At 43.5% G+C, this 27,322-nt stretch overlaps 1 protein-coding gene across 4 annotated transcripts in view; it reads left to right on the plus strand.

The window, feature by feature from the left end:
* Nucleotides 1–27,322, plus strand: part of TMEM135 (transmembrane protein 135) — a 383,037-nt gene that overhangs the window by 25,421 nt on the left and 330,294 nt on the right. For all 4 annotated transcript variants that reach the window (XM_073336705.1, XM_073336701.1, XM_073336686.1 and 1 more), the window contains one exon: nucleotides 20,243–20,370. In XM_073336705.1, the coding sequence (XP_073192806.1) occupies nucleotides 20,243–20,370 (128 nt within the window). The remainder of the gene's footprint in view (nucleotides 1–20,242; nucleotides 20,371–27,322) is intronic.

A 27,322-nucleotide genomic window follows, 5' to 3' on the forward strand; every position in this document is an offset into this window, starting at 1 on the left:
AGTCTCCACATGTATTTATTGACAAATAAAATTTGCAGAATTTTAAAATATTGTGTGCAGATTTTTTTTGGTGCAGTATTCCTTCCAGAGTAAACTGTGTCCATATTACGGCTTTTACCAGTATAACTATTTCGGTTAAAAAAGTTGTATCCAACTGAAACAGTTATATTGGTAAAACTTTCAGACGTAGACTTAGACCTTCGATGATACGGACAAGGGAAGGGAGAAAAGTAGTAGTATTACGGCCATTTCACATATAGGTAGTGCCCTACCAGATTCATGGTCCATTCTGGTCAATTTCATGGCTATGGGATTTGAAAACTAGTTAATTTCACGTTTTCAGGTATTTACATTTGAAATTTCATTGTGTTGTAACCATGGGAGCCCTGACCCAAAAAGGGGGCTGTGGGAGGGTTGCAAAACTGTTGGGTGGGGGTGGCGGTCACGGGACTGCCACCTTCACTTCACCTCGGATCTTCCTGCAGCTGAAGGAGGCTTCCAGAGGTGGAGGTGGGTCCGATTTCCCTCGTGCTGCTGGGAGAGCAGGCCATTGGTGGATTAATGCATGGGTCCACAGGGGCCTAGCAAAATGGGTGCCCTGAGTCCTCACAGACGCCATGGGCATGGAAGCCTTGAGCCTGGGCATTCTGAGCCCTTGCAGGAGCTGGGGGAGCGGGCACCCTGAACCTCAGCAGGGGCGGAAGCCCTGAGACCAGGTGCCCTGAGACCAGGCACCCCAAGCCCTGGCAGGAGCTGGGGGACAGAAACCCTGAGCCCCAGCAGGAGCCACGGGAGCAGAAGGCCTGAGCCCGGGTGCCTCGAGCCCTGGCAGGGGCTGTCGGGGAGAGAGTCCTAGCAGGAGCCACAGGGTGGAAGCCCTGGCAGAAGCAATGGTGCGGAATCCCTGAGCCTGGCTCCTGGCCAGGCTGGGGAGGGACAGGACTTGCTCTTCCCCTGCACAGCTGCTTTCAGTGGGGAGATCAGATCCACCTCCAGGTACCTTCCCCAGCTGCAGGAAGGTCCGGGACTGCTGCAGTGCAGAAGCCCTGGGTGTATCACCTTCGCTTCTGCGCTGCCCCTGGAGGTGGGTCTGATCTCCGCACCGAGAGTGACCCTACAGGGGAAGAACAAGTCCTGTCCCTCTGCAGCCCGGCTGGGACTAGCATTAGGAGCCCCTGGCTGGGGCGCTCCCAGCAGCACAAAGGAGATTCGATTTCACTGGGAAGGGCGTATTTCATGGTCTGTGACATGTTTTTCATGGCCGTGACGATGGTAGGGCCAACATATAGGGAACGGCAGCTCAGAGACTGAGTTTCTGAGGTTACACAGGGACTCTGTGACAGAGCCAGGATTTGAACCGAGGCTTCTGAGTCCTAGTCCAGTTCTTTTTAATTTTCTCTTTTTTGTGTCTTTTTCTCTGACGTTTGCTCCTTTTGTCTTTCTCTTCCGTTCTAGACTTCATGTAATTTCCTACTATGCCTGTGCTTGTAACAGCCCACTTCATCTGGTGCACTTTGCACCTTCCCCTTCAAATCCTTCTTTAGAGTTCACTGTTTCTATTCCAGTGCTGATCTCTCTTTTTTTTTTTGGCACTTTTTTTCTCCTTAATTGTTTGTTGCGTCTGTATGATTTCTGTTGTAAGGTCCCCAGGGCAAGGATCTTGTACACCTATGTGTTGCTAAAGGCCGTGTATGTTGTATAGTCTACAGTAAATCCTGTCCACATGTGATAACCTGTTTTGTCTATAATCCTGGAGATAATAGTGCCTGAACATTTAATTTAGTGGCTAGTTGCCAAATAACAAGGTGATTTGTTTTTGTTCACCTTTGAAACATGAAAATAATTACTCTGTTGCAATTTTTAGGTTCAATCTGATAAAATGTGAAAAAAATGTATTAATTGTACACTGATGGTAGCGAACTTTGTAGATGTTTGGTAGGTTGCATAGGGATCCTGCAGGCCATAAAGGTCTTCTGTACTTGCTGGTGGTGTTCCAGAAGGTTGTAGTGAAATTCTTTAATGAAAATCAAGGCAAAATTTTTTAAACAATTTAAATACAGTTTTTACTCCTAATAAATATTAACCTTCGAACCCTAATTACACTATGAGAGAGGCATGGCTACTCTAATTTAAGCCCCATTTCAACCTGAATGTCATATCTTGAAAAATTAACTTGCAGATGCATACCCAATGGCACATTTTTGTAGGATGTTGTAACAAGTGCTGTGCATGGGAGATGAGGGTTTAGCTCTAGCTGTATATTTTTATGCAGACTGGTTTAATGTCAATTAAGGCTTTACTAGAGACTATTTAAGTTTACTTGCTTTTGTTGAAGTACAATTCTAAAATGTATGATTCATTCAAAAATTTTCAAAATGATACATTTATCTGTTCCTTCCCTTCATAGCGCAACCAGAGGAACCTTCATGGGGCTGAGTTTTATCCTCCTTTATTTGTATGTGCAACACCCATTGACTTCCAGTAACATTTAATCAGTTGGGAACTTTTACTTTGAGGACAGAGTGAAAAACCCTTTGATAGTGTAGCCAAATGCTTGTCCCTGTCTGCATTGGGATCAGAACCATGGCATCTACAAGTATACATTAAACACATTTGTTCTAGCCGAATATGAGTTCAATCCTTGAGGGGGCCATTTAGGGATTTGGGGCAAAAATTGGGGATTGGTCCTGCCTTGAGCAGGGGGTTGGACTAGATGACCTCCTGAGGTCCCTTCCAACCCTGATATTCTACGATTCTGTGATTTCCCTGATTAGTATTTATTCGAACTGTCTTGTCTCTACCCATGACATTAACGTAATAATGAAAACATGCCACGTCCTCAGTAATCAGATATTGTGCTAGCGTCTGCGCAGGAAAAAGGGTCATTATGATGTTAATTAATAATAATAATTAATAATAAATACATTTGTAGTAATGGTTGCCGGTTGTACTGTGGCCAGAAAAATAGATCTGTGTGCACGTGCATGCACATGCTTTTATCACTACGTCGAAGTGATTTATATAAGGCTTTTTATAAACACTGTCAGCTGCTGCAAGAAATAACTGTGTTTTTTCGATACCTAGTGAGTGGTGGTGTAATTGTTAGGTTATTCAAAAGACCATTTTTTTTTTCAACTTTCACAGTTCAGTGGTGTCAAAGTCAGATTCAAGACTCACTGAATTTGTCAGACCACTCTGTTTATTAGCAAAGCGCTTTGCCAGTGCACCCAGATATATGTGAGCCTCCTGCAAAAGCTCAAGCTAACTTATTTATACACGTAAGCCAAAGCCAATTTAACATAGGAGACAAAAGGAAGCAGAAACTGACAAATATACATACGTATCTTATTTGCATACTAATGTTTACCAATCTCCTAGCTCAGTAGGAGCTCTAAGTTAATTAGTTTGAGGACCCATTGTCTCTCACTCCTTAATGTTTCTCTTTCTGACAACTATATTTCAACAAACTCTTCAAGCAGCATTTCTTTAATGAATTATAATTTCAATATAATTCATTCTACTTTCACAGTTCCTCCTTTTGGTCAAGCTATGCAATGACCAACAATGATTGGGTTCCACATATCAATCGTTCTTTATCTCTTTGTTCATCAGTGATATTTAAAATAATCAAATTAGCACTCTGGTTTGGGGCAGCTATCTGTGTAGCATGCCTGACGCAATTTTGGATACAACAGGAAAATAACTGAAAACATACAAAAATTATTAGGATTCCAAACAGGAGAGTTAGGGCTCCCTGAAACAGTTTCCTGTGCCACAGAAATTGAAAAGGTTACTTAGCCACTTCCATAAAGAACTTGGCTTGTCGTGGGGAAGATATGTGATTTGTTTTAAGTGGCTCGCACAATCTATTACGTCATTGGTGTTGTCTGATATATACACACAGCAGTCTTTTCCAATGAGAGCACAAGTCCCTCCTTTTGCCGCCAGCACTATGTCCAATGCCTGACAGTTTTGGAGGGCCATCAGTCGGATTGCCCCTGTTTCTTTGGCCAGGGCTCTTAAACTTTCTCTGGTTTCATTTGCCATTATTTCAACTACTGCTTGTAACCTTAGGAGCCTTTTTGCATGGTGTATTACTCCCCCTAATGGTATTAAGGAACCGCCAATGGCCTCTTCCCAGGTTAAGGGGCTTATGTTATTTACATACCATTGGGCATCTGTTAAGTCCCTTCTTTTTCGCCTGAAATTGCAGAGGCGTTCTCGAGGGAAGGTTCCTAGCACTCGGAATTGTGGGAAGAGTCGGGTGGGATAACAGATTCCTGACCAATTAGCTGGTAGCACAGTATAAGCTCTGGTCCCACACACCCAGTGATGGCCTATTAAGGCCAGGAAGGGTCAGTTGCACCCATTTGTCATATAGGTGTTTGCAAAGGAGGAGTAGTATCCCCCAAAGGGTACAGGGTAATTCTCCTTACGAGGAGTGGTGTTATTTGCATGATATTGAAAGATTGTATTGTTTTCACTAAGGTTACTGTAGGGGGAACATGAGATTGATTTTTCTGTTTGATCCCAGGTTGAGAAAAAATTCATATCTCCATACCCGGCCTGCCACTTTTTAGTTTTGTTTGAATAATCCCATACACCATTGGCCACAATATGCTGAAGGCAACAGCTTTTCCCCAGATCCAGCCCTGTCCCATTACACACCCAACACCAATGACCTTTTCCCTCCACCACACATATCCATTTAGATGCATTTATTTCCACCGCTTCCCAAGTGTCATTGCTGTTCCGTATTTTGTTAAACGGATGAGGCCCTCCAGTGAGGTCTGGGGACTTGAGTGGGATAGCCAGGACAGGAACACCAGTTTGAGAGTGGGCTGGGATGTGGCTGCAGACCCAGCGATTAGAAATATTAAGGGTCTGAGCTATCCACACCTGCTGCTGGATAAAAGAATTGTCATCGTGGTCTCCCCAGGCCGTAAGATACCAGCAGCTGAGGAACAGGCAGAGGCACATGTTGGAGGCAAGGTTCTTCTGGTTCTGAGAACCTCAACTGAGGGAACCGCAGTCACGGTTTTATGCCCACCAGGCAGTAGGCGCTAGGCTAGCTACTGCTTTTTTTTGTTCGTCATCTACTTCTGGCAACCCTTACGAGAGCGTAGATTGTAAGGTATTGCAGACTGTTCCTCTACGTCGTCTTCTGGAGTCAAAATTGACTCTGCGTTGTCCTGTGGTGATGATTGGTTCTCTGGGGATGGTGCCTCCTTATGCTGTGAAGCATGTATCCACGCTGCGATGCCAGATAGTTTAACAGCTGTCTGTGTAGTAAGCAGTACCTGATGAGGACGCTTCCACCGGGGCTCCAAGGCGTGCTTTAGATGATGGCGCCGTACGTAGACCAAATCACCTGGCTCGAGGTTGTGGCAAGCGTCGGAGGTGGGTTCCGTGGGCCAGGCGGCTCGAACCTGTGAATGGAAGTGACTTACAGCTTGCATTAGTCCCTTGCAATACTGAAGGAGCGCACTGTGAGTCAAGTTCAAATCTGGAACGGGAGTAATGGTAGTCATAGCTCGCATTGGGCATCCCATAACAATTTCAAAGGGACTTAATTTATGCCTTTGGGATAGAGTGGATCTCATGTCCATAGGGGCTAATGGTAAGGCTACTGGCCATCTTAATCCTGTAGAGTTACAAATTTTAGTAAGCTTATTCTTAAGTACACCATTTCGTCTTTCAACTGCACCTGCACTCTGTGGCTGGTAGGGACAGTGCAACGGGTGTTTGATATGCAATATACAGTCCAGGTGTTGAACAAGTTTTCCAGTAAAATGTGTACCCCGATCACTGAACAGAGTAGCAGGAATTCCCTTGGCAGGCATAATATGATTTAACAAACATTTGGCAACAGACAGTGAGTCAGCCTTGCGACAAGGAAAGGCTTCAATCCAACCAGAGAATAAACATACCATAACCAATATAAATTCATATTATTGACACTTAAGCATTTGTACAAAATCAAGTTGCCAATGCAGGAAAGGTGCTTGAGGCAGGCCCTGGAACCCTGGGCCACTTTTACAGGTTTACCAATATTATGGCTTTGGCAAATGGTACAGGCTGCACAGTGGCGGGCTGCAAAAGAGCTAAAATGGGGGGCCCACCATCCTGTCTTAGTTACAGCAGAGACCATCCCCTCCTTTCCGACATGCGAAACACTGTGTAGCAGGGCGGCCAGAGACGGGTAGAGTGAAAAGGGGGCTACAAAGGGGCCAGTAGGCGAGCGCCAAAGAGAATCAGGATGTAGAGAGCAACCTTGGGCAACCCAGGATTCTTTCTCGGTTTCTGGGGCAGGGTGATGTCAGTGAGGGACGGCGGCGGTATAGAAACAGAAAGGGAACCTAGAAATGCATCTGGGGAAGGTTCTATGGCAGCAGCATGTTTAGCAAATGCGTTACCCTTAGCAACATCAGTATCTGCCATTGAGTGACCAGGGCACTTAACAATAGCTAGGGCAGATGGAAGTAAAACTGCATACAGGAGGGCAGCAATGTAGGGCCCATTTTTAATAGGGGTACTGGCAGAGGTGAGGAAACCCTGAGTTTGCCAGGGGGTACCAAAGTCATGTACAACCCCAAAAGCGTAGCGGGAGTCAGTATAAATGGTGGTGGAGCATCCCTCCGCCAAAAAGCAGGCACGGGTAAGGGCAACTAATTCGCGACTTGTGCTGAGGTTACAGAAGGTAAAGGCGCAGCTTCCAGGGTTTCAGAGAGTGAAACTACAGCATATCCTGCAAGGAGATGACTTTGGTCGTCTCGAAAACAGGAACCATCAGTAAATAAAACAAGGTCAGAGTTAGGGAGAGGGACATCAGAAAGGTTAGAACATGAGACAGTGACAGCAGAGACAGTTGCAAGGCAGTCATGGGGATCACCGTCATTAGACAAAGGAAGGAGAGTGGCAGGGTTCAACTGAGAACAACGCTTTATGGTGATATATGAAGCTGATAGTAGTAAAAGTTCGTACCTGGTAAGGCGGGCAGAGGAGAGCTGGCCTGTGTTATGTTGTCGCAGGAGAGTTTCTACAGAGTGAGGGACCAGGAGGGTAAGAGGAGAGCGGAGAACAAGGGAATCAGATATTTCGACTAGACGCGCTGCAGCAGCCACAGCACGCAGGCAGGGGGGTAAGCCTTGGGCAACAGGGTCTAAAGTGGCAGAGAAATAAGCCACTGGGCCGTTCTTTTCTCCATGCATCTGAGTGAGAACTCCCAAGTGCACACCCAGATTGTTCATGGCAGAAAAGGGTAAAAGGCTTAGAATAGTCAGGCAGCCCTAAGGCAGGGGCAGAAGCCAAACCCTGTTTGAGGGAAACAGGCAGAATTGGCCTCAGGGGGCCACGGCATGGGGTCAGGCACAGAGAATCGAGTGAGTTCCTGGAGAGGTTTTGCAAGGGAGGCATAATGGGGAATCCATTGTCTGCAAAATCCAGCCATGCCTAAAAACTTTCGGACCTGGCGTGGGGAGCGGGGTCGGGGAAAGCTAAGGATAGCTTGGACGCGGGTGGGAGAAAGTGCACGGGAATCCTGGGAGAGGAGAAAGCCAAGGTATGTGACAGAAGCTTGACAGAGTTGTAGTTTAGAGCGAGAAGCTTTGTGACCCTTATTTGCTAGGGCAGTAAGGAGCACTAAAGAGTCAGTTTCAGAGGCAGACAATGAAGGGGAACAGAGGAGTAGATCATCTACATATTGGACTAGTGTGGACCTAGACGGGAAAACAAGGTCAGCAAGGTCTCGGGCTAATGCTTGGGAAAAATATGACGGGCTTTCAGTATACCCCTGGGGCAGTGTGGTCCATGTGTACTGTTGCCCCTTGTAAGAAAAGGCAAACAGGAACTGGGAATCAGGGTGAACCGGGACAGAAAAGAAAGCAGAGCACAAATCAACAACAGTAAAATGAGTTGCATCTGGTGGGATAGAAGCCAGAATCGTCGCTGGGTTAGGGACAACAGGAAAGGCAGGTATGACAATGCGGTTAATGGCCTGAAGGTCCTGAACAAACCGCCACGATTTACCATCAGCTTTTTGAACTGGGAGGATAGGAGTGTTACAGGGGCTGGAGCAGGGCCTTGTTCCTGCAGGGCCTTGTTCCTGCAGGGCGGTCATGACTGGGGCAATTCCAGCCTTTGCTTCGGGGTTTAAAGGGTATTGAGACAGGCGAGGCAGAGGTTTGGAGGAATCAACAATAATGCAGACGGGGTCAGTATGTAAACAGCCCACTTCAGACGGGTGGGTCGGCCACAGAGAGGATGGGACCTGTGAAATTAGGTGTTCAAGGGACGGGACCAAGGGGCAGCAGGGGACCGGAGTGGAAAGGGGAGTTTCAGACAGCAGGGAGGCTACAGAATCACTCAGAGAGGACTGGGGGATTTGTAAGTAGATACCATCCGGGGAACAGTAGATGGTGCAGCCAAGTTTACATAACAGGTCCCGACCCAAAAGGTTCACCGGAGTGGAATCCAAGAGGAGGAATGCATGGTCCGCGGAAAGGGGACCAACCTGGACTGGTAGAGGTTTTGAAAGGGGATAAGGGGTTGGGACTCCCGTAATGCCCACAGCAGATATGGTTTTTTCGGAGCGGGGAACCTCAGGCAGGTCGGCAGTACGAACTGCAGAGAGCGAAGCTCCCGTATCAACAAGGAAAGGGAGAGAAAGATCATTAATGGTCAAAACACATTCACCCGTGGGAGTGAGAGGTAGTAAAGGAGCTAAAATTTCCTGAGATTCCCTGGTGTTCTGTCGTTGCTGTGGGACAAAGTAAGTCTGGGGACTGTCGGGCTGTGCCGGCGGGGCCTAGCTGGTTGTTTACAGAGCTATTAGGCCGGCGAGGACACCCGTTTTTTCAATGTCCGGGTTGTTTACAGTAATTACAAACACCCCCAAAACCTGAAAATCCAGTTCCATGGCCCCTCCCATGACCACGTCCCCCTCCCCAGTACTGTTTACCTTGCCCTGAATAATGCTGTATTTGCAGGGCCATTAACTTTTGGGAAGATTGTTCCTCGTTTCCCTTTAGAGTGCGATGGCAGTGTTCTGCCACTGATTGCAATTTATCCATGGTTTCAGTTTCCCACCGAACACTTACTCGCTTTAGCGTTCTGCCAATAGCAGGTAGGAGGCCATTAACAAATGCGTGAGCCAGGGTGCCCTTTCCCATTGGTATTGCTGTATACCAGAATGTTGCAGAAAAACATCAGTCAGTCGGGTGCGATGGTCACCTGGACTTTCTCCCTGTCGCTGTTTACAGCAATGTATGGCTGTCCAGTTTGTTTTTGGAGTCCATGCTCGAGGGATGGCCTCATGTAGGTTTTTAGCTCGGTCTTTACACTTTTTCCGGTGTTCAGCGTCAGGACCAGCGTCTGGTAAAGCTGAATGGCGCTCACTGATGGGCCAGTTGGCTGCTGTGAGCCATTTTTCATGCTCGCTAGGGTTACAAGTAGCTTGCACAGCTGCAGGAGGTCTGCCTCAGAGGGTTCATAGGTGTCGCACACGAACAAAAATTCCTCTACAAATGTGGTAGGATTTTCCAGGGGCTTTGGAAAGCCTTTTACAATTGAAAGGAGCTCTGTATGAGTCCAGGGTTTATAGCTCCAAGTGGGACCCTCTTGTTGGCCCCCAGTATGCAGGATTTGGAGGGGAGCCTGGATAGGTTTAGAGCCAGAGCGTAAGCGTTGGGCCCAATCAGTGTCCAGGCTATCTTCGTATGTATGGGGAAAAACAGAGGAGTCAGGCAGACTGGAGGGTTTTGGGGGAATGGGGGTTTTTTCTTTACAGGTCTGAGTGGTACCGGAGGAATGGGCCTGGGCGGTATTGGACGATCCGGACTGGTCTGAACTGGAGACCCCTGGGAGTTGTTGTGACCGCCTATTGATCCGATGCAAGGATGCCAGGCCAATTAATGCATCTTCCTCATCGTCATCCCCAGAATTTAACAAGGGGTTTTCTTCGTCCTTTCCGACAATGAGATGGGAGTATGAAGGGGAATGGGATCAATCTTGATCTTCTCGGAGAACGGGATAAAGGGGAGCGCTCGGTCTGGCAGTGGGAGAGAAGGCTTCTAATAAAGCTTTTAACTTATCATTTGAATCCTTGAGAGAGGCAAGTTTTGATTCTGTCCACCTATGATTTGCCTCTTCCCACCACTGCATGAAACAATCAACCTCTCCTTTTGCCAATTTAGTTTTAGGTTGGCCGAGTTTGTCTTTTAAGACGTCTACTCGCTTTTTGTCCCAAGATCCTAACAGTGGCCACTGAATTTTGGGATTCTCCATTTTTCCAGAAATTTACAGGAGTCCGGACCCTTCCTAAAATACATAAAATGAGCCAGTGTTCCTTTAGAAAACTGTCCCGACTTAGGCGTCTGGTTACGCATACAGGAGGACTTTACACACCAATCACACAAGAAGGAAAGGCGTGTTCGGCAGAGTGATGCCCAGTGCAACACACACAAGGAGCCCACAGGCTACTGCCTCAATTGCCTTGCTTTCACACCAAGGATTTTACTCAAGGCGCAGTATGGCTCCGATTGTGCAGATTTCACTCACTCAGACTGTGGGGACAGGAACTCTTTGGTTAGCTGATCCCCCGGATGGAGACGGCGCCCAGACTCAAACACACCACAGGGAGGATGGATAGACACAGAGACAAGGCAGTCCTCAGTCCGGACAAAACACAGAAATAATTACCTGACCAGATTCCTGATGTCAGATCCCAGGATCCCTACCAGAACAGAGTGGGAACCAACAGGTTTGATGGTGAAGACTTCACTGTGGTCATGCACCCTTCCGTTCTGGTGGAGGACCGCTTGGGCCAGGTGCCGGCTTGCCACGGCCCTCCTAAGGACGGTCAGGAGTCACATGGCCCCAGTGAAGACGGTTGCCATCTCGGTGGGACCTCCAAATTGTCAAAGTCAGATTCAAGACTCACTGAATTTGTCAGACCAGTCTGTTTATTAGCAAAGCACTTTGTCAATGCATCCAGATATATGTGAGCCTCCTGCAAAAGCTCAAGCTAACTTATTTATACACACAAGCCAAAGCCAATTTAACATAGGAGACAAAAGGAAGCAGAAACTGACAAATATACATACATATCTTATTTGCATACTAATGTTTACCAATCTCCTAGCTCAGTAGGAGCTCTAAGTTAATTAGGACCCATTGTCTCTCACTCCTTAATGTTTCTCTTTTTGACAACTATATTTCAACAAACTCTTCAAGCAGCATTTCTTTAATGAATTATAATTTCAATATAATTCATTCTACTTTCACAGTGGTTATAAACTTTGTTAGTACGATAACTCATAATTGTTATATATTTTTTATTTTTATGGGTTATTAAATTGTCTAATGGAATTACTTTTATTCTTACATATCTGCAGTCAACTTTCTAAAAAGGACCACATCAGCTTGAAAATCACAATTCAGTCTGAAAATGTTACCTATAAGTGTTACAAGATACACTTTTGACTAGAGAAGGAAAATTTCCTCAGCTTTTCACTTTCTTTTGTTATTTTTAATAGTACTCAGTATTCCTGTTTCTTGTATAGTTCACTTAATTTATTCTCGTCTGTGTGGATCTTTTTATGCATTAACAAAGGGTGGAACTTTTTTTTTAATATAAAAAAAAGGAAAATGTCAATATCCTTGTAATAATTGGCAAGAGGATTTTGGGTAGCTGTGATACCTGAAGCTTCTAAATCATAATGTGAAATTGACTAGCTTTCAATTTGACAGTCTTTTAATGTAGCCTTTTAGCCAATAGTGGAAAAGATCTTCATTCACTAATTTAAAAGGAAGCAGCATGTACACTTACAAAATTCACCAGCATGAAGATTTGTTGGCCTGTATAGGAAGGGAGGGGTGGGAGAAGGTGAAAATGTTGTTACTGGTAATTTATAACTCAGAAGATGTGATTTTAATGAGGAAATCTGTGACTATTTCGCAGATGAATGAGCCAAGAAATCTCACTGAGCTCAAGGACACTCTATTCAAGAGTCCTCCCAGGAGCTCAGTTTAGACTCTGAGATGGAAGTTGCATCCACTGAAAGTCAGTGAGGCTCTCAGAGGAATTACTGTGTCATTTGATTCTTGCGAAGTGTTTGATAAGTCTCTTGTTCTTCTCTGGCCAAATCCATAATACCATGGGGTGGTCTTCCCATGATTTGAGACAAGTAGGAATATAGATCATAGATTGCTGAAAAGGCCTCTAACATTATCATCAAGCCGTCATGACCTCTGAATGACTTATTTTTGGGCAAATAATTTGCACATGTTGAGGATATATGAATTGTTGATACAGATTCCTGCACACCATGAGGCCTTCAGTGCCGTCAGTGTTAAGTCTTGCCTGAGTGGTACTGACATACTTACATGCTTCAGTAACATAAAAACATTCAAGTCAATCTGGCCTACTTCACAAAACTTTTTCAGTTTTTGCAAAGTTTTGTGAAGAAATTTGAAAGGAGAGGGATGAAGGAAGAGTCCCAGTTGAAGGATCAAATAAAGGACAGGAAATATCTGAGGTTCTTTACCTCTTCATCTCTGATGCTCCAGTTGGCCATGGGTTGAATTTTTCTGAAACTGAACAAGTGTCATATGCATCAGAAATTAGCTGGGTTTGCACAATGTAATAATACAAAACTACTCAAGATAGTTAAGTCCCAGGCAGACAGTGTAGAGTTACAAAAGGATCTCTCAAAACTGGGTGACTGAGCAACAAAATGGCAGATGAAATTCAATGTTGATAAATGCAAAGTAATGCACATTGGAAAGCATAATCCCAACAATACATATAAAATGATGGGGTCTAAATTAGCTATTACCACTCAAGAAAGAGATCTTGGAGTCGTTGTGGAAAGTTCTCTGAAAACATCCACTCAGTGTTCAATGGCAGTCAAAAAAGTGTACAGAATGTTGGTAATCATTAAGAAAGGGATAGATAATAAGACAAAATAAAATATTGCCTTTATATAAATCCATGATATGCCCACATAGAATCATAGAATATCAAGGTTGGAAGGGACCCCAGAAGGTCATCTAGTCCAACCCCCTGCTCAAAGCGGGACCAATTCCCAGTTAAATCATCCCAGCCAGGGCTTTGTCAAGCCTGACCTTAAAAACCTCTAAGGAAGGAGATTGTACCACCTCCCTAGGTAACGCATTCCAGTGTTTCACCACCCTCTTAGTGAAAAAGTTTTTCCTAATATCCAAGGAATAAAGAAGTATAACATCTTGAATACTGCTTGCAGATTTGGCGCCCCATCTCAAAAAAGATATATTGGAATTGGAAAAGGTTCAGAAAAGGGCAATAAAAATGATTAGGGGTATGGAACAGCTGCCATATGAAGAGAGCTTAATAAGACTGGGACTTTTCATGTTGGAAAAGAGGCGACTGTCGGGGGGATGTGCTAGAGGTCTATAAAATCATGACTGGTGTGGAGAAAGTAAATAAGGAACTGTTATTTTTATTTACTCCTCATAATACAAGAACTAGAGGCCACCAAGTGAAATTAATAGGCAGCAAGTTTAAAACAAACAAAAGGAAGTATTTTTTTCACACAACACACAGAGAACCTGTGGAACTCCTTGCCAGAGGATGTTATGAAGACCAAGACTATAACATGTTTCAAAAAAGAACTAGATAAATTCATAGGTTCATCAATGGTTATTAGTCAGGATGGGCAGGGATGGTGTCCCTAGACTCTGTTTGCTGGAATCTGGGAATGGGCAACAGGGGATGGATCGTTGATTATTACCTGTTCTGTTCATTCCCTCTGGGGCACCTAGCATTGGCCACTGTTAGAAGACAGGATACTGGGCTAGATGGACCTTTGGTCTGACCTACTATAGCCATTCTTATATTCTTAATGCTTGTGATGCATATAGCTAAGTAATTAAGGCTAATTTTACCTTTAAAAATCAGCTGGTTCCAGTGGGTGCAAATGCAGTTTTCTTCTCCCAGTGTTTAACACTGTTGTCCAGTTGGTGTAGATAGAGCAACCCACATTCAGCAACTGTTGTAAGAAAGCGTGGTTGGCCAGTGATTGGAACTGTGGTTGGACCATACTTTCTTAAATGAATGCTGAACTTGGTTGAGCCTGTCTGTGACTGGGAGATGCATTTTCATCTTTGTTCATAGGAAGAGCCATGTTTGACACCTGAAGTTAAAATGTCTGTTTCCTTTTTTATATTTATAATTTTTTAATTGAATTTTCCAAATACAACGCATACACCAAAATATCAGATTCATCGTAATACACAAAGCAAATAAACAAGGTTAGGTTAAAGGGAGAAGAGAGGAAGCGACATATGTATCTTTACTGTCTACGTTAATCATAGACCTCTAGAAAGTCAGCCCAGATTGCTTTGAATTTTTCATGCATTCGTCTTGTGTGGAATGCCAGTTTTTAGCTGTGAGGTCAGCTGTGTCATGAGTCAGGCATCAATGTTTGGTGGGGATCGATTTTTCCATTTTTGAAGGACTAACTTTTTAGTTCCCAAAGCTGCATATTGGAACCATGCTGCCTTGTTAACAGGGCTTTGGAGCTGTGCTCCGGCTCTGCTCCAGCTCCAGGCAAAAACCTGCAGCTCCACTGCCCTGGAGCTGCTCTGCGTGCTCTGCTCCAAAGCCCTGCTTGTGAAGAGGTAAAAATATCAGTTTCTTAATGCTGACAGGGCTTAACATGTTTGTGTCCTGGCTGGTAAAACCCATTGCCTATGATCATGACTTATGATTTTTAAGAAACCTTCAGGAGACACAGTCATTTCTGTGTGTTTGCACTTGAGGAAAGAAGTGAACTTCGCATTGCTGTAGTAAGTTTTTAAGTTTTAGATTGAATTGATGGTTCATTTTTTGGGTAGCTACTCATTATAGTGCTGCTGTGGCTAATGAGCAGCCACTTCTATTCTATGCCCATTCAGCGTAAATGATTTTTCATAAATGTTTAATACATTTCATTATGGCTTTTTCATGAGTTACATGGCCATAGATAAAAAAAATCTGTTTTATTTCTTCACCTTTTTTTAGAGTTATTTTCTCTTGGATAACTAAAATATCAATTTATTCATTTGAAATCTATGTACTTATGTTATACGGAGTACTATGAGTTAGCATATGACTTGCTAAGGTTTGAGAAACAATTGGTTGAAAAATAGATTATACAGTTTTGAAATATATGTGCAACCATGCATATATCTGAATATCCATACACTGAAACAAACTTTACAAATGAACTAATGAGGGCATTTATTGTATAGTGAGACTAATTGTGACTACTCAGTTAAAAAGAATATTGCATCTACTAGATGCACATATCTAAAATGTTGAATATATGAATCTCTCATATCGTTCGCTAGATATTTGTCTAGTGCGTCGCACAATGGGGCCCTGGCCTGATGCCTATGGATGCCTTGATGCGTATGGGTGCTGCCACAGTATGAATTTTCAATAACCTGCTGAATTTGGAACACAGTTTTAAATTGCAGGGAAATTCAGTTAAACAGTGTAAAGTTTTAATTGCAAATGTAAATGCTAAACGTCAAAGTTGTGGTTGGCTTGGAAACAATAATTTGGCTACATTTTCTACCTATATTAAATGTAACAGCCTATGTACTGCAGGTGTGCAAAGGGAAGGGATGAACAACAATTGCTGTAGAAACAATAACTGAATGTAGTGACTATGGGCCAGATTTACAAAGGTGCCTACCTCAGGTACTTTTGCAAACCCCACTAGGCACCTGTCTGCATCTTTAGGTGCCTAACTACTGTTAAAATTCTGGCCCCATGCCTTTAAATGCGAATGCATAGTTTGTGTTGAAAACATTTTCTAATTATTGTGTTTATTTCCTATCAAAGTGTATTGATTGAGCTAGTCTCTCTCGCAAAAATCTGCTTGTGCAGAGCAAATAGTTCTATTTTGAAGGGTGAGTAAAATACTATTAGTGTTTGAATTACTCTTGTTCCCCTTAATAAAGGGTGAATGAATAGATTTTAGGTCCTGGAGTAGTACATTTTTATGACAAGTCTGCAAGACTGGAGATATTTTTAAAAATATTAAGTCTGAGCATTTTTGAAAGAAGAGTGGCAGCAATACTTTTCTACAAAGTGTTGGTGTTCTGATATAATGGACTGTATGTTTAATTTTTCAGGTTTGAAATATAATACTGTGAAATCTATAATTAAGATTGCAAAAAAGTTTCCATTAATAACCTCTTGTTTTTACTTGATGTCTCAAACTTTTTAAAAACTTCAAACTTAGTTTGCTAGTAGTCCTTAAGGAGCAATGCATGGTTAGCAAGTTTTTTTAATGAATAATCAAAGTTAATAGTTTAAATGTTTTCTTATTGAATAAAAATTCTGAAAATATTATACAGTACAGAAAGCTGCTGGACACTTAGACCTTCTCCCCCCTATATTTCAGATGTGTGAGAAGAGACCTAACACACTAGATGTAGAAACTGTGTTATCACCACCTTATGCACGACTGGAATTCACTCAGAAACTATGTTAATTAGGGCTGTGTAAGAAGCTACATAGAACAGAATTTTCAGAAGCTGGATATAAAGAATGTTCTCTCATACTAAGACAGTATTTCATAGCAGAGCCCTGTAGAAGAGAACTGTTCAGGTTGAGTCTACAAATATGCAGAGATAATTTCCAGCCTCTTCAAGTTAGATTTGCTTGATCAGAAAACAATGTTAATTATTCATTTTGGCAAACAAACCAACACCCAATTTAAACATCCATTTATTTGCAATGCCGAAATTAAGGTACATTTAAAAAAAAAAAAGGATCAAATAAGAAATGACACCACCTTAGGCAACAGATCTGTTTCCTGTGGGAAAAGGATATCTGGATCTGACATGTTTACAGTTACATATTAAGGATTTATTTAATCACTGTTGGCAAAATCCATTCATGCCCAAAATGAAGGTTTAGTATCAATCCACAGAGAAGAAGATAGCATTTATAACTTAATCTGACAGAGTTCCAAGATATCTAGGAGGCTTTCCTGGAAACTGATGAAGAAAACCCAGACCTCAGGAGAATGAGGGAGAAGCATGGGATTCTGCTGCCCTCACAATTTAAATTTTCCTGCTCTGTGGAGCTTTGTGCACTGCAAAGGATTTAAAATTTAAATGATAAGGTCAGCAAATGTCAGCCAACCCTTTCTCTGCCGGCAATTGTTAACAAACTAGCTGACAGCTAAGAAACTCAGCTCTAACAGGCTCTGCAGTTCTTCTCAATGCTGCCCACAATACACTGAACTCTCTTCTCCTTCCAGCAGGCAAGACTCCATATCTATGCTGACTCTTCAGCCTCTCCTATCTAATACATATATTGCCCTCATCACCGTAATATCTAAGTAGCTCAGAATTATTAATGGATTTTATCCTCCCAGCACTCCTGTGAGATAGAGAAGTACTCTCTCCATTTTACTCTGTGGTCTCCTGCTGCCCTTCAGACAACGTAGTTCCTGCAATAGCTGTGTGTCGGGAGCTGCCCTTACCTGCAGCCGCCTCCAGATCCCCCTGAAAGGGGTTTTCCTCCTTCTCTTCTGGCAGTATCGATTTTAGCGATGCTTTCCCCTACAGAATTTGGGAGATGGAGAGGGAGAATAAAGTGGAATCCAGCTGGCTCACTTGCCCAGTCTCCTGTAATCCAGAGGGTCCCCTATTGACTCTGAGTGGGTGCTGTGAGTAGTATGGGGCCCTAATTAATTTAGTTTTGTTGGTTAAAGGGGAGACTACAATGGGTCATACTGAAAAGTGAACTGTCAGGCGGTGGGGAGGTTACTGGTGGAGTTCCTCAGGGATTGGTCTGGGGACCAATCTTATTTAACATTTTCATTAATGACCTTTGGCACAAAAAGGTGGAGTGTGCTGATAAAATTTGCAGATGACACAAAGTTAGGAGATGTAACCAGTACGAAGGAGGACTTAAATATCATAAAGAAGATTTTAATGACTATGACAAATGGAGTAATAGAAATGGGATGAAATTTAGTAGTGCAAAGTCATGCATTTCGGGACTAACAATACATTTGTTTTGCTATGAGCTGGAGACACATCAATTAGAAGAGACAGAGAAGGAAAAACACCTGGGCGTACTGGTCAATTACAGGATGACTATGAGCCGTCAATGTGATGTGGCCATGGAAAAGGTTAATGCACTCTTAGGATGCATCATGTGAGGTATTTCCAGTAGAGATAGGGAAGTATCATTACCATTATACAAGGCACTGGTGCACTCATCTAGAATACTATATACAGTTCTGGTCTCCCATGTTGAAGAAAGATGAATTCAAACTGTGACAGGTGGAGACAAGGACTATTAGTATGATCAGAGGAATGTAGAATTTACTTTAAGACAGGAGCCTTAAGGAGCTCGGCTTGCTTAACCTTGGTTAACCAAACAAAGGCTGAGGGGAGATATGATTGCTCCCTATAAATAACTCAGAGGAATACACGACAGGGAAGGAAAGGTATTATTTAAGTTGAGGGCCAATCTTGACACAGAAGCAAATGGATATAAATTGTCCATAAAAAAATTTAGGCTTGAAATTAGGCAAAGTTTTCTAACTATCAGAGAGGAATGAAGTTCTGGAACAGCCTCCCAAGGGGAATAGTGTGGACAAAAAATCTAACCGGGTTCAAGGCTGAGCTTGATAGGTTTATGGAAGGGATGGTATGATGAGGTTGCCTACAATGGTATGTGGTCCATCTGAGACTGTTAGTAGTAAGTATAGTCGCACTTCAGAGTTACGAACACCTCGGGAATGGAGGTGGTTCGTAATTCTTGAAAAAACATTGACAGAATGTGAATACTGTTCTTTCAAAAGTTTACAGCTGAACATTAACTTAATGCAACTTTGAAATTTTACTATGCAGAAGAAAAATGCTGCTTTTAAACACCTTAATTTAAGTGAAACAAGCACAGAAAGAGTTTCCTTACCTTGTCAAATCTTTTTTTTAACTTTCCCTTTATTTTTTTTGTAGTTTACATTTAACACCGTACTGATTTTACCTTTTTTTTTTTTTTTTTGGTCTCTGCTGCTGCCTGAGTGCATACTTACAGATCCAAATGAGGTGTGTGGTTGACTGGTCAGTTCGTAATGCTGAAGTTCTATTGTATCTCCAGTTGTCTGAGATGGAACACTAGATGGGGGAGGGCTCTGAGTGACTATAGTGAATTCTTTATCAGGTTTTTGGTTGGTGGGTCTTGCTGACACACACAGGGTCTCACTGATTGTCATAATTGGGGTTGGGAAGGAATTTCCACTGGGTCAGACTGGCAGAGACCCTGGGGTTTTTTGACTTCTGCAGCGTGGGGGCTGGGTCACTTGCTGATTTGAACTAGGAAACTTGGTGCCTTAGTCCACTTGGATGAGAGGGAAGAGAAGTAAAGAAAAGAAAGAAAGGCAATAGTGGAAATCTGAATAGAAAGTGCTAAGTGAATATATCTTTGTCCTTCACCACTATACTAACTTCATGGAAATTCAGAACAATTATGTGAGCTTTTTCCTACCTGTAAGTCTTTGTTGATAGACTGAATCTAAAAAGCTATATGCATTTCTTGCAAGTAATCTCACCCTTCTTATAAAACATACAAGCAGAAATTAAATTGACCTCTAGGCATATTTATCGTCTATATCTAGTCTGTTTTCTGTTGGCTGACACTTACTGTGTGATTTTTTGCAAGAGAGGACCTACTCATAAGAGATGCTTTGTATAAATGATATGGCTATTCTAAGCACTCTCTTTCTGATCTCTGACGTCATAGTGAATTTTTTTGAGGAAGACTTGCCCGTCAAGGTAAAAAAAATCGTTAGGTTCCTTGAAGTTAAAATTTACAGAAATATTTCACTATTTTATGGGGGGCTGCATAAGGCGTGTGCTTGGACTTCTTAGGGATGTTTTAACCTGTATTCATTTCCATACCTTGGAACACAAAGTATTGTGAAAATTTATCATCAGCTTAAAACAGCTAGCCTTCTCCCACTCAGCAAGGTAGTAAAATTCTTCTTATAGTCATAATGGCCTCTGCATTTCTTGCACAATTTCAGAGGAAATCTTTTATGGTATTCTTCATAAAAGTATCTCAGTAAATTAAGAGGCTTTGATTTATTGTTTACATGAATGTGTCTCCCTGTGCAATAGTCCTCTTTTTCTTTACAGTGTAAAAAAAACTAGTTGAATTCAAGTGTGCATCCTTTTTTTATCCCTCCAGATTGCGGCAGTTCTCAGGAAACGAAAGCTTGACTATTATCTGCACAAACTGCTACCTGAGATTTTGCAGTCAACTTCCTTTCTGACTGCGAATGGGAGCTTGTATATTGCTTTCTTTTGCATTTTAAGGTTGGTATACACTATGCTAAATATTTGAGAATGACTTGCTATATAGTATCTTCAGTTTTTCCTTTTTATTTGTAGAATTATTCCTATATGCTTCCTATTGTGACTTCTTTGAAAAGCAGCCACACCTTTATTGGAATAAGAAGATGATCTAATGAAAGGTTTCAGAGTAACAGCCGTGTTAGTCTGTATTCGCAAAAAGAAAAGGAGTACTTGTGGCACCTTAGAGACTAACCAATTTATTTGAGCATGAGCTTTCGTGAGCTACAGCTCACTTCATCGGATGCACCTCCGATGAAGTGAGCTGTAGCTCATGAAAGCTCATGCTCAAATAAATTGGTTAGTCTCTAAGGTGCCACAAGTACTCCTTTTCTTTTGACCTAATGAAAGGTTCTCCCATCTTGTTTTCTGTCTTTACTAATTCAGTGTATATTTTTCCCACTGTTTTTGTCAGTATGCCACTTTGTGAATTAATTTTTTTCCATCCTTTTGTACTTCATCAATATCTATACGTGCACTAAGTGTAATAGTTGATTGATATTGACCTTTAATTTCTACTTCCTGAAGGAGACGTAAATATCATTATAATAAATGAATTTTTTTTGGTAACTTTCTCTTTATTACCTTAACTCTGGTCATAAAGGAAGGGGAGCAGAGCTCCAATACAGCTGCTCGTGCTTTCTCATTGGTTGGCTGGGTGAATGTGATTGTTCTGTCTTTCAGTCATTGTTCTTCCTTCTTGAACTGTGACAATGGGCTTTTCATAGAATCCTAGAATATCAGGGTTGGAAGGGACCTCAGGAGGTCATCTAGTCCAACCCCCTGCTCAAAGCAGGACCAATTCCCAACTAAATCATCCCAACCAGGGCTTTGTCAAGCCTGACCTTAGCAACTTCTAAGGAAGGAGATTCCACCACCTCCCTAGGTAACGCATTCCAGTGCTTCACCACCCTCCTAGTGAAAAAGTTTTTCCTCCTATCCAACCTAAATCTCCCCCACTGCAACTTGAGACCATTACTCCTCGTTCTGTCATCTGCTACCACTGAGAACAGTCTAGATCCATCCTCTTTGGAACCCCCTTTCAGGTAGTTGAAAGCAGCTATCAAATCCTCCCCTCATTCTTCTCTTCCACAGACTAAACAATCCCAGTTCCTTCAGCCTCTCCTCATAAGTCATGTGTTCCAGACCCCTAATCATTTTTGTTGCCCTCCGCTGGACGCTTTCCAATTTATCCACATCCTTCTTGTAGTGTGGGGCCCAAAACTGGACACAGTACTCCAGATGAGGCCTCACCAATGTCGAATAGAGGGGAATGATTACGCCCCTCGATCTGCTGGCAGTGCCCCTACTTATACATCCCAAAATGCCATTGGCCTTCTTGGCAACAAGGGCACCTGTGGACTTGTATCCTTTTCTGCACAAGGAAATTGACTGGAATAGGTATGCTTTAATAGCTCCCTATGTTGAGACTCTGTTCTGAAATAAAAGTATCTTTATTCTGGAATAGCTACTCTGCTCACAAAATGGAGTAATTCTGGAATAAAATCACTTTTTATTCTGAAATAGTGTCCACATGGGGGAGTTACTCCAGAATAGCTATATTATACCAAAGTAGTTGTGATGGTCAGTTTCCTCCATATAGACAAACCATAACTCATCTGTGTAGATGTGTAAACTCGAAAGAACCTGACTTTCAAACCTTGTATCACTTCATGATAAAGTTCAGAGTAGCAGCCGTCTTAGTCTATATTCGCAAAAAGAAAAGGAGTACTAGTGGCACCTTAGAGATGCACCCGATGAAGTGAGCTGTAGCTCACGAAAGCTTATGCTCAAATAAATTCGTTAGTTTCTAAGGTGCCACTAGTACTCCTTTCCTTTTCATGACAAAGGATGTTGTCAAGCTTTTTAGGGACGCAAGTAAAACTCTCTTTAAAGTGTGGCTTTGCTCTGAAAGGTGACTCTAGGTGACCGTTACTCAATAGTCCTAAATCAATGTGTATTGCAAGTAATTGTGGAGATAATTAAGGCTGAGACTTGCTTCCCTTGTAATTCTGCTTCTCTGAAGTTTTCACCTTGCAGGATTATAAATCACCCATTTACCTCCCTTTGAGGTTGGAACAGAATCTGTTTGAGGTGGCATTGTATTTTATATCTCTATTTTTAAATTCTTTTCTGAGCTGCTAGTTTTTTTTCCAGTCATTTTTAGTTTTAATGGCTGACTTTCTCTGGGGATATTTCACTTCCTGCTCTTTTGGAATTGAGTGGAAGGTTCCAAAGATTGAGTTAAGCACAAAGCATCCTAGGTAACAGTAAGGTGTTTAGCTTGTGCTCAGACATCTGTCTGCTGCCCTTGAGAATTCTACCTTCCTCACACTAGGGTGTGGAGGAACCAGAAGTGAGACCCCTGGAAGAAGATATCTTCAGGGAAGCAGAATTTCAAATATATACCTTGACATTGTAATTATGTTAATACTTTGTACCTATATGGCACCCTTCATCCAAAGATGTTAAAGTGGTTTAAAAAGCATGTAAGTATTTTAAGTGTGGGATAACTGTGGGACACAGTTCGGGTAAATTTTTGAAAAGCAGCTAAGTCCAATTTTCAAAAGGAATGTGGGCACTTATCAGTTTCAGGCTCTTAAGTCACTTAAAAGCGCTTTAGAACATTTTGCTCCTGGTCTATACACTTGGATTGGTCATCTAAAAGTTTGATTGTAAACAGATTTAGTTATACTAGTGCCAGCCCCTCTGTAGACACTTTTATATTTGTTTAAACTTGGCTTATATTGGTTTAGCTTACAGGGGCAAGTTAAACCAGTTTAGACCAATAGAAGTGTGTTCACACAGGGGTTTTTCCCAGTTAACTAAATTATTGCATGTTTGTGTATAGACAAGCCTTAAACTTTGGGAAAGGCTGCATAGTGAATCAATGGCAGGGACTGAAAGAACCTAGGTTTCTAACTCCCTGTTCTAACCACTTGTCACGGTTCCTCCCCCACTCTGAACTCTAGGGTACAGATGTGGGGACCTCCATGAAAAACCTCCTAAGCTTATCTTTACCAGCTTAGGTCAAAACTTCCCCAAGGTACAAAATATTACACCTTGGACTGGCCGCTACCACCACCAAACTAATACTGGTTACTGGGGAAGAGCTGTTTGGACGCGTCCTTCCCCCCAAAATACTTCCCAAAACCTTGCACCCCACTTCCTGGACAAGGTTTGGTAAAAAGCCTCACCAATTTGCCTAGGTGACTACAGATCCAGACCCTTGGATCTTAAAAACAATGAACAATCCTCCCAACACTTGCACCCCCCCTTTCCTGGGAAATGTTGGATAAAAAGCCTCACCAATTTGCATAGGTGACCACAGACCCAAACCCTTGGATCTGAGAACAATGAAAAAGCATTCAGTGTTTTACAAGAAGACTTTTAATAAAAAATAGAAGTAAATAGAAATAAAGAAATCCCCCCTGTAAAATCAGGATGGTAGATATCTTACAGGGTAATTAGATTCAAAAACATAGAGAACCCCTCTAGGCAAAACCTTAAGTTACAAAAAAGATACACAGACAGAAATAGTTATTCTATTCAGCACAATTCTTTTCTCAGCCATTTAAAGAAATCATAATCTAACACATACCTAGCTAGATTACTTACTAAAAGTTCTAAGACTCCATTCCTGTTCTGTCCCCGGCCAAGACGACTACAGACAGACACAGACCCTTTGTTTCTCTCCCTCCTCCCAGCTTTTGAAAGTATCTTGTCTCCTCATTGGTCATTTTGGTCAGGTGCCAGCGAGGTTACCTTTAGCTTCTTAACCCTTTACAGGTGAGAGGAGCTTTCCCCTGGCCAGGAGGGATTTCAAAGGGGTTTACCCTTCCTTTTATATTTATGACACGCCCCCCAAATCTCAGCTAGGGTGAAACACTGGCTGGGATTTCTTCCTGGAGCTCTAGGAAAACAGAGTTAATAAGACACATGCATCTCTAAATATACTACCAAGTACATAAAGACTAACAATATTTTCCACATCTCAAGGACGATTTTAACCAGTTGATTCTGGGAAACTTTCACGGGAGAGTGCATCAGCCACTTTGTTAGAAGCTCCTGAGATGTGTTGGATGTCGAAATCAAAATCTTGGAGAGCTAAACTCCACCGAAGAAGTTTTTTGTTAGTTTCTTTGACGGTGTGAAGCCACTTTAGTGCAGCATGGTCGGTTTGCAGGTGGAAACGCCGTCCCCAAACATATGGGCGTAGCTTTTCCAGAGCGTAGACAATGGCATAACATTCTTTTTCAGTGACTGACCAGTTGCTTTCCCTCTCAGACAGTTTTTTGCTGAGAAACACTACAGGGTGGAATTCTTGATCAGGTCCTTTCTGCATTAAAACTGCTCCCACACCACGCTCGGATGCATCTGTGGTTACTAGGAACGGTTTGTCAAAGTCTGGGGCCCTTAGTACAGGGTCAGACATGAGTGTCGCTTTAAGCTTGTTAAAGGCCTTCTGACACTTTCCGGTCCACTGAACAGCATTTGGCTGTTTCTTTTTGGTTAGGTCTGTCAGTGGGGCAGCGATTTGGCTGTAGTGCGGTACAAATCGTCTGTAATAACCGGCCAAGCCTAAGAAGGATTGAACCTGTTTCTTTGACTTTGGGACAGGCCACTTTTGGATAGCATCCACTTTGGCCTGTAGGGGGCTGATAGTTCCTTGACCCACCTGGTGTCCCAGGTAAGTCACTCTGTTTAGGCCTATTTGACACTTCTTAGCCTTAACAGTTAGTCCTGCCTCCCTTATGCGCTCAAGGACTTTTTGTAGATGTTCCAGGTGGTCTGCCCAGGAATCCGAAAATATGGCCACATCGTCAAGGTAGGCGACTGCATATTCTCCTAATCCCGCTAGGAGACCATCTACAAGTCTTTGGAAAGTGGCGGGTGCATTTCGCAGCCCGAAAGGGAGTACATTAAATTCATACAGCCCGAGATGTGTGATGAAGGCTGACCTTTCCTTGGCAGATTCATCTAGCGGTACCTGCCAGTACCCCTTGGTTAAGTCCAAGGTAGAGATGAACTGGGCCCGTCCCAGTTTCTCTAATAGTTCATCAGTGCGTGGCATTGGATAGTTGTCTGGGCGAGTTACAGCATTTAGCTTACGGTAGTCCACGCAAAAACGTATTTCCCCATCTGGTTTGGGAACTAGAACCACTGGAGATGCCAATGCACTTTCAGAGGGGCGGATTACACCCATCTGTAACATATCCTGGATCTCCCGTTCTATAGCAGTTTTAGCTTGAGGAGACACCCGGTAAGGGTGGACCCTAATTGGGTGAGCATTACCTGTGTCAATGGAGTGGTATGCCCGTTCAGTCAGTCCTGGGGTGGCTGAGAACGTTGGCGCGTAGCTAGTGCACAGCTCCTGGATCTGCTGTCGCTGCATACGCCCAAGGGTCATGGAGAGGTTCACCTCTTCCACACCACCAGCACATTTCCCTTCGTAATAGACACCTTCAGGCCACTCAGCGTCGTCTCCTCCCTGGGCTGTAAACTGACAAACCTTTAATTCTCTGGATCGATTAGAAGAGCTGAGAGGCGGTGGGTTGCTCCGTGCCGCCGTCCACGCTCTCTGGAGGCTTTCATCTGCTTCCTGTTCGGTCTGGAACTGTTCCCTTGATGCTGGAGACATCAGTTCCTCATTGGATTGGGGACATAGGCTTGGTCCCTCTGGAAGCGATATAGGGGATGGAGCTGTTTCTGTTGACTGTGAATCGCTCTCCGCTGGTGCACTATGTTGGGATTCAGGCTCCGGCTGAGCCTCTTGTGTAGGGTTATCGGCTGCTGCCAGTTCAGGTTCGGTGGGGCCCTCTGGTGTTGAGGTTGCAAGTACTGGATTCAGTGCTGGCACGGGGTCTGGTGTTGGTTGTTTGGCTGGTTCCGGTTCTGGGACTGGTTCCGTCTGGGTCTCTGGGACTGGATCCACTACTGCTGTTGCAGACATTGGCCTGGGGTCCGGGTCCATCACCTCTGACCGGGCCCTGATAGAAGTTTCCGGAACAGAGCTAGACCCCACGGCTTGTTTAGCCTGGCTGCGGGTGACCGTTCCCACCCTCTTGGCCTGCTTCACGTGATTGGCCAAGTCTTCCCCCAACAGCATGGGGATGGGATAATCATCATAGACTGCAAAAGTCCACATTCCTGACCAGCCCTTGTACTGGACAGGCAACTTGGCTGTAGGCAAATTGAAAGAGTTGGACTTGAAGGGTTGAATCGTCACTTGGATCTCTGGGTTGATTAAATTGGGGTCCACTAAGGAAGCATGGATAGCTGACACTTGTGCTCACCGCGGTGTCCCTCCACGCGGTGACCTTCTTCCCGCCCACACTCACAGTTTCCCTCCGCTCCAAGGGTATCTGGGAGGTATCTGGGCCTGTGGACCTCTGGTGTGATTCCGGTGCAATGAACTGTAATCTGTTGGGGTTCTTGGGGCAGTTGGCCTTTACATGCCCCAGCTCGTTACATTTAAAACATCGTCCAGCTGACGGGTCACCGGGGCGAGGTGGGTTGCTGGAGAACGGGGTGGTGGGACGATAAGGGGTCTGGAGGGTTCTTTGGGAGGTAGGTGGGGCTTTGGGCGGCCCCCGGTAATAGGGTGTGGTCTGGGGTGGTCCCTTCTGGTCTCCGCTCCAACTGCGACCAGTTTTCTTCTTCTCTGCCACCTCCACCCATCTGGCTCCAATCTCTCCTGCCTCGATTACAGTTTTGGGTTTCCCATCTAGGATGTATCTTTCTATTTCCTCAGGAACACCCTCTAAGAATTGTTCCATTTGCATTAGGAAGGGCAAATTTACTGGAGATTCAACACTTGCTCCTGATATCCAGGCATCCCAATGTTTCACAATGTGGTAGGCATGTCGGGTAAATGACATGTCTGGTTTCCACCTTAGGGCTCGGAACCTCCGAC

This window comes from Lepidochelys kempii, chromosome 1 (genome assembly GCF_965140265.1).
Source record: "Lepidochelys kempii isolate rLepKem1 chromosome 1, rLepKem1.hap2, whole genome shotgun sequence".
NCBI classification, from domain to species: Eukaryota; Metazoa; Chordata; order Testudines; family Cheloniidae; genus Lepidochelys; species Lepidochelys kempii.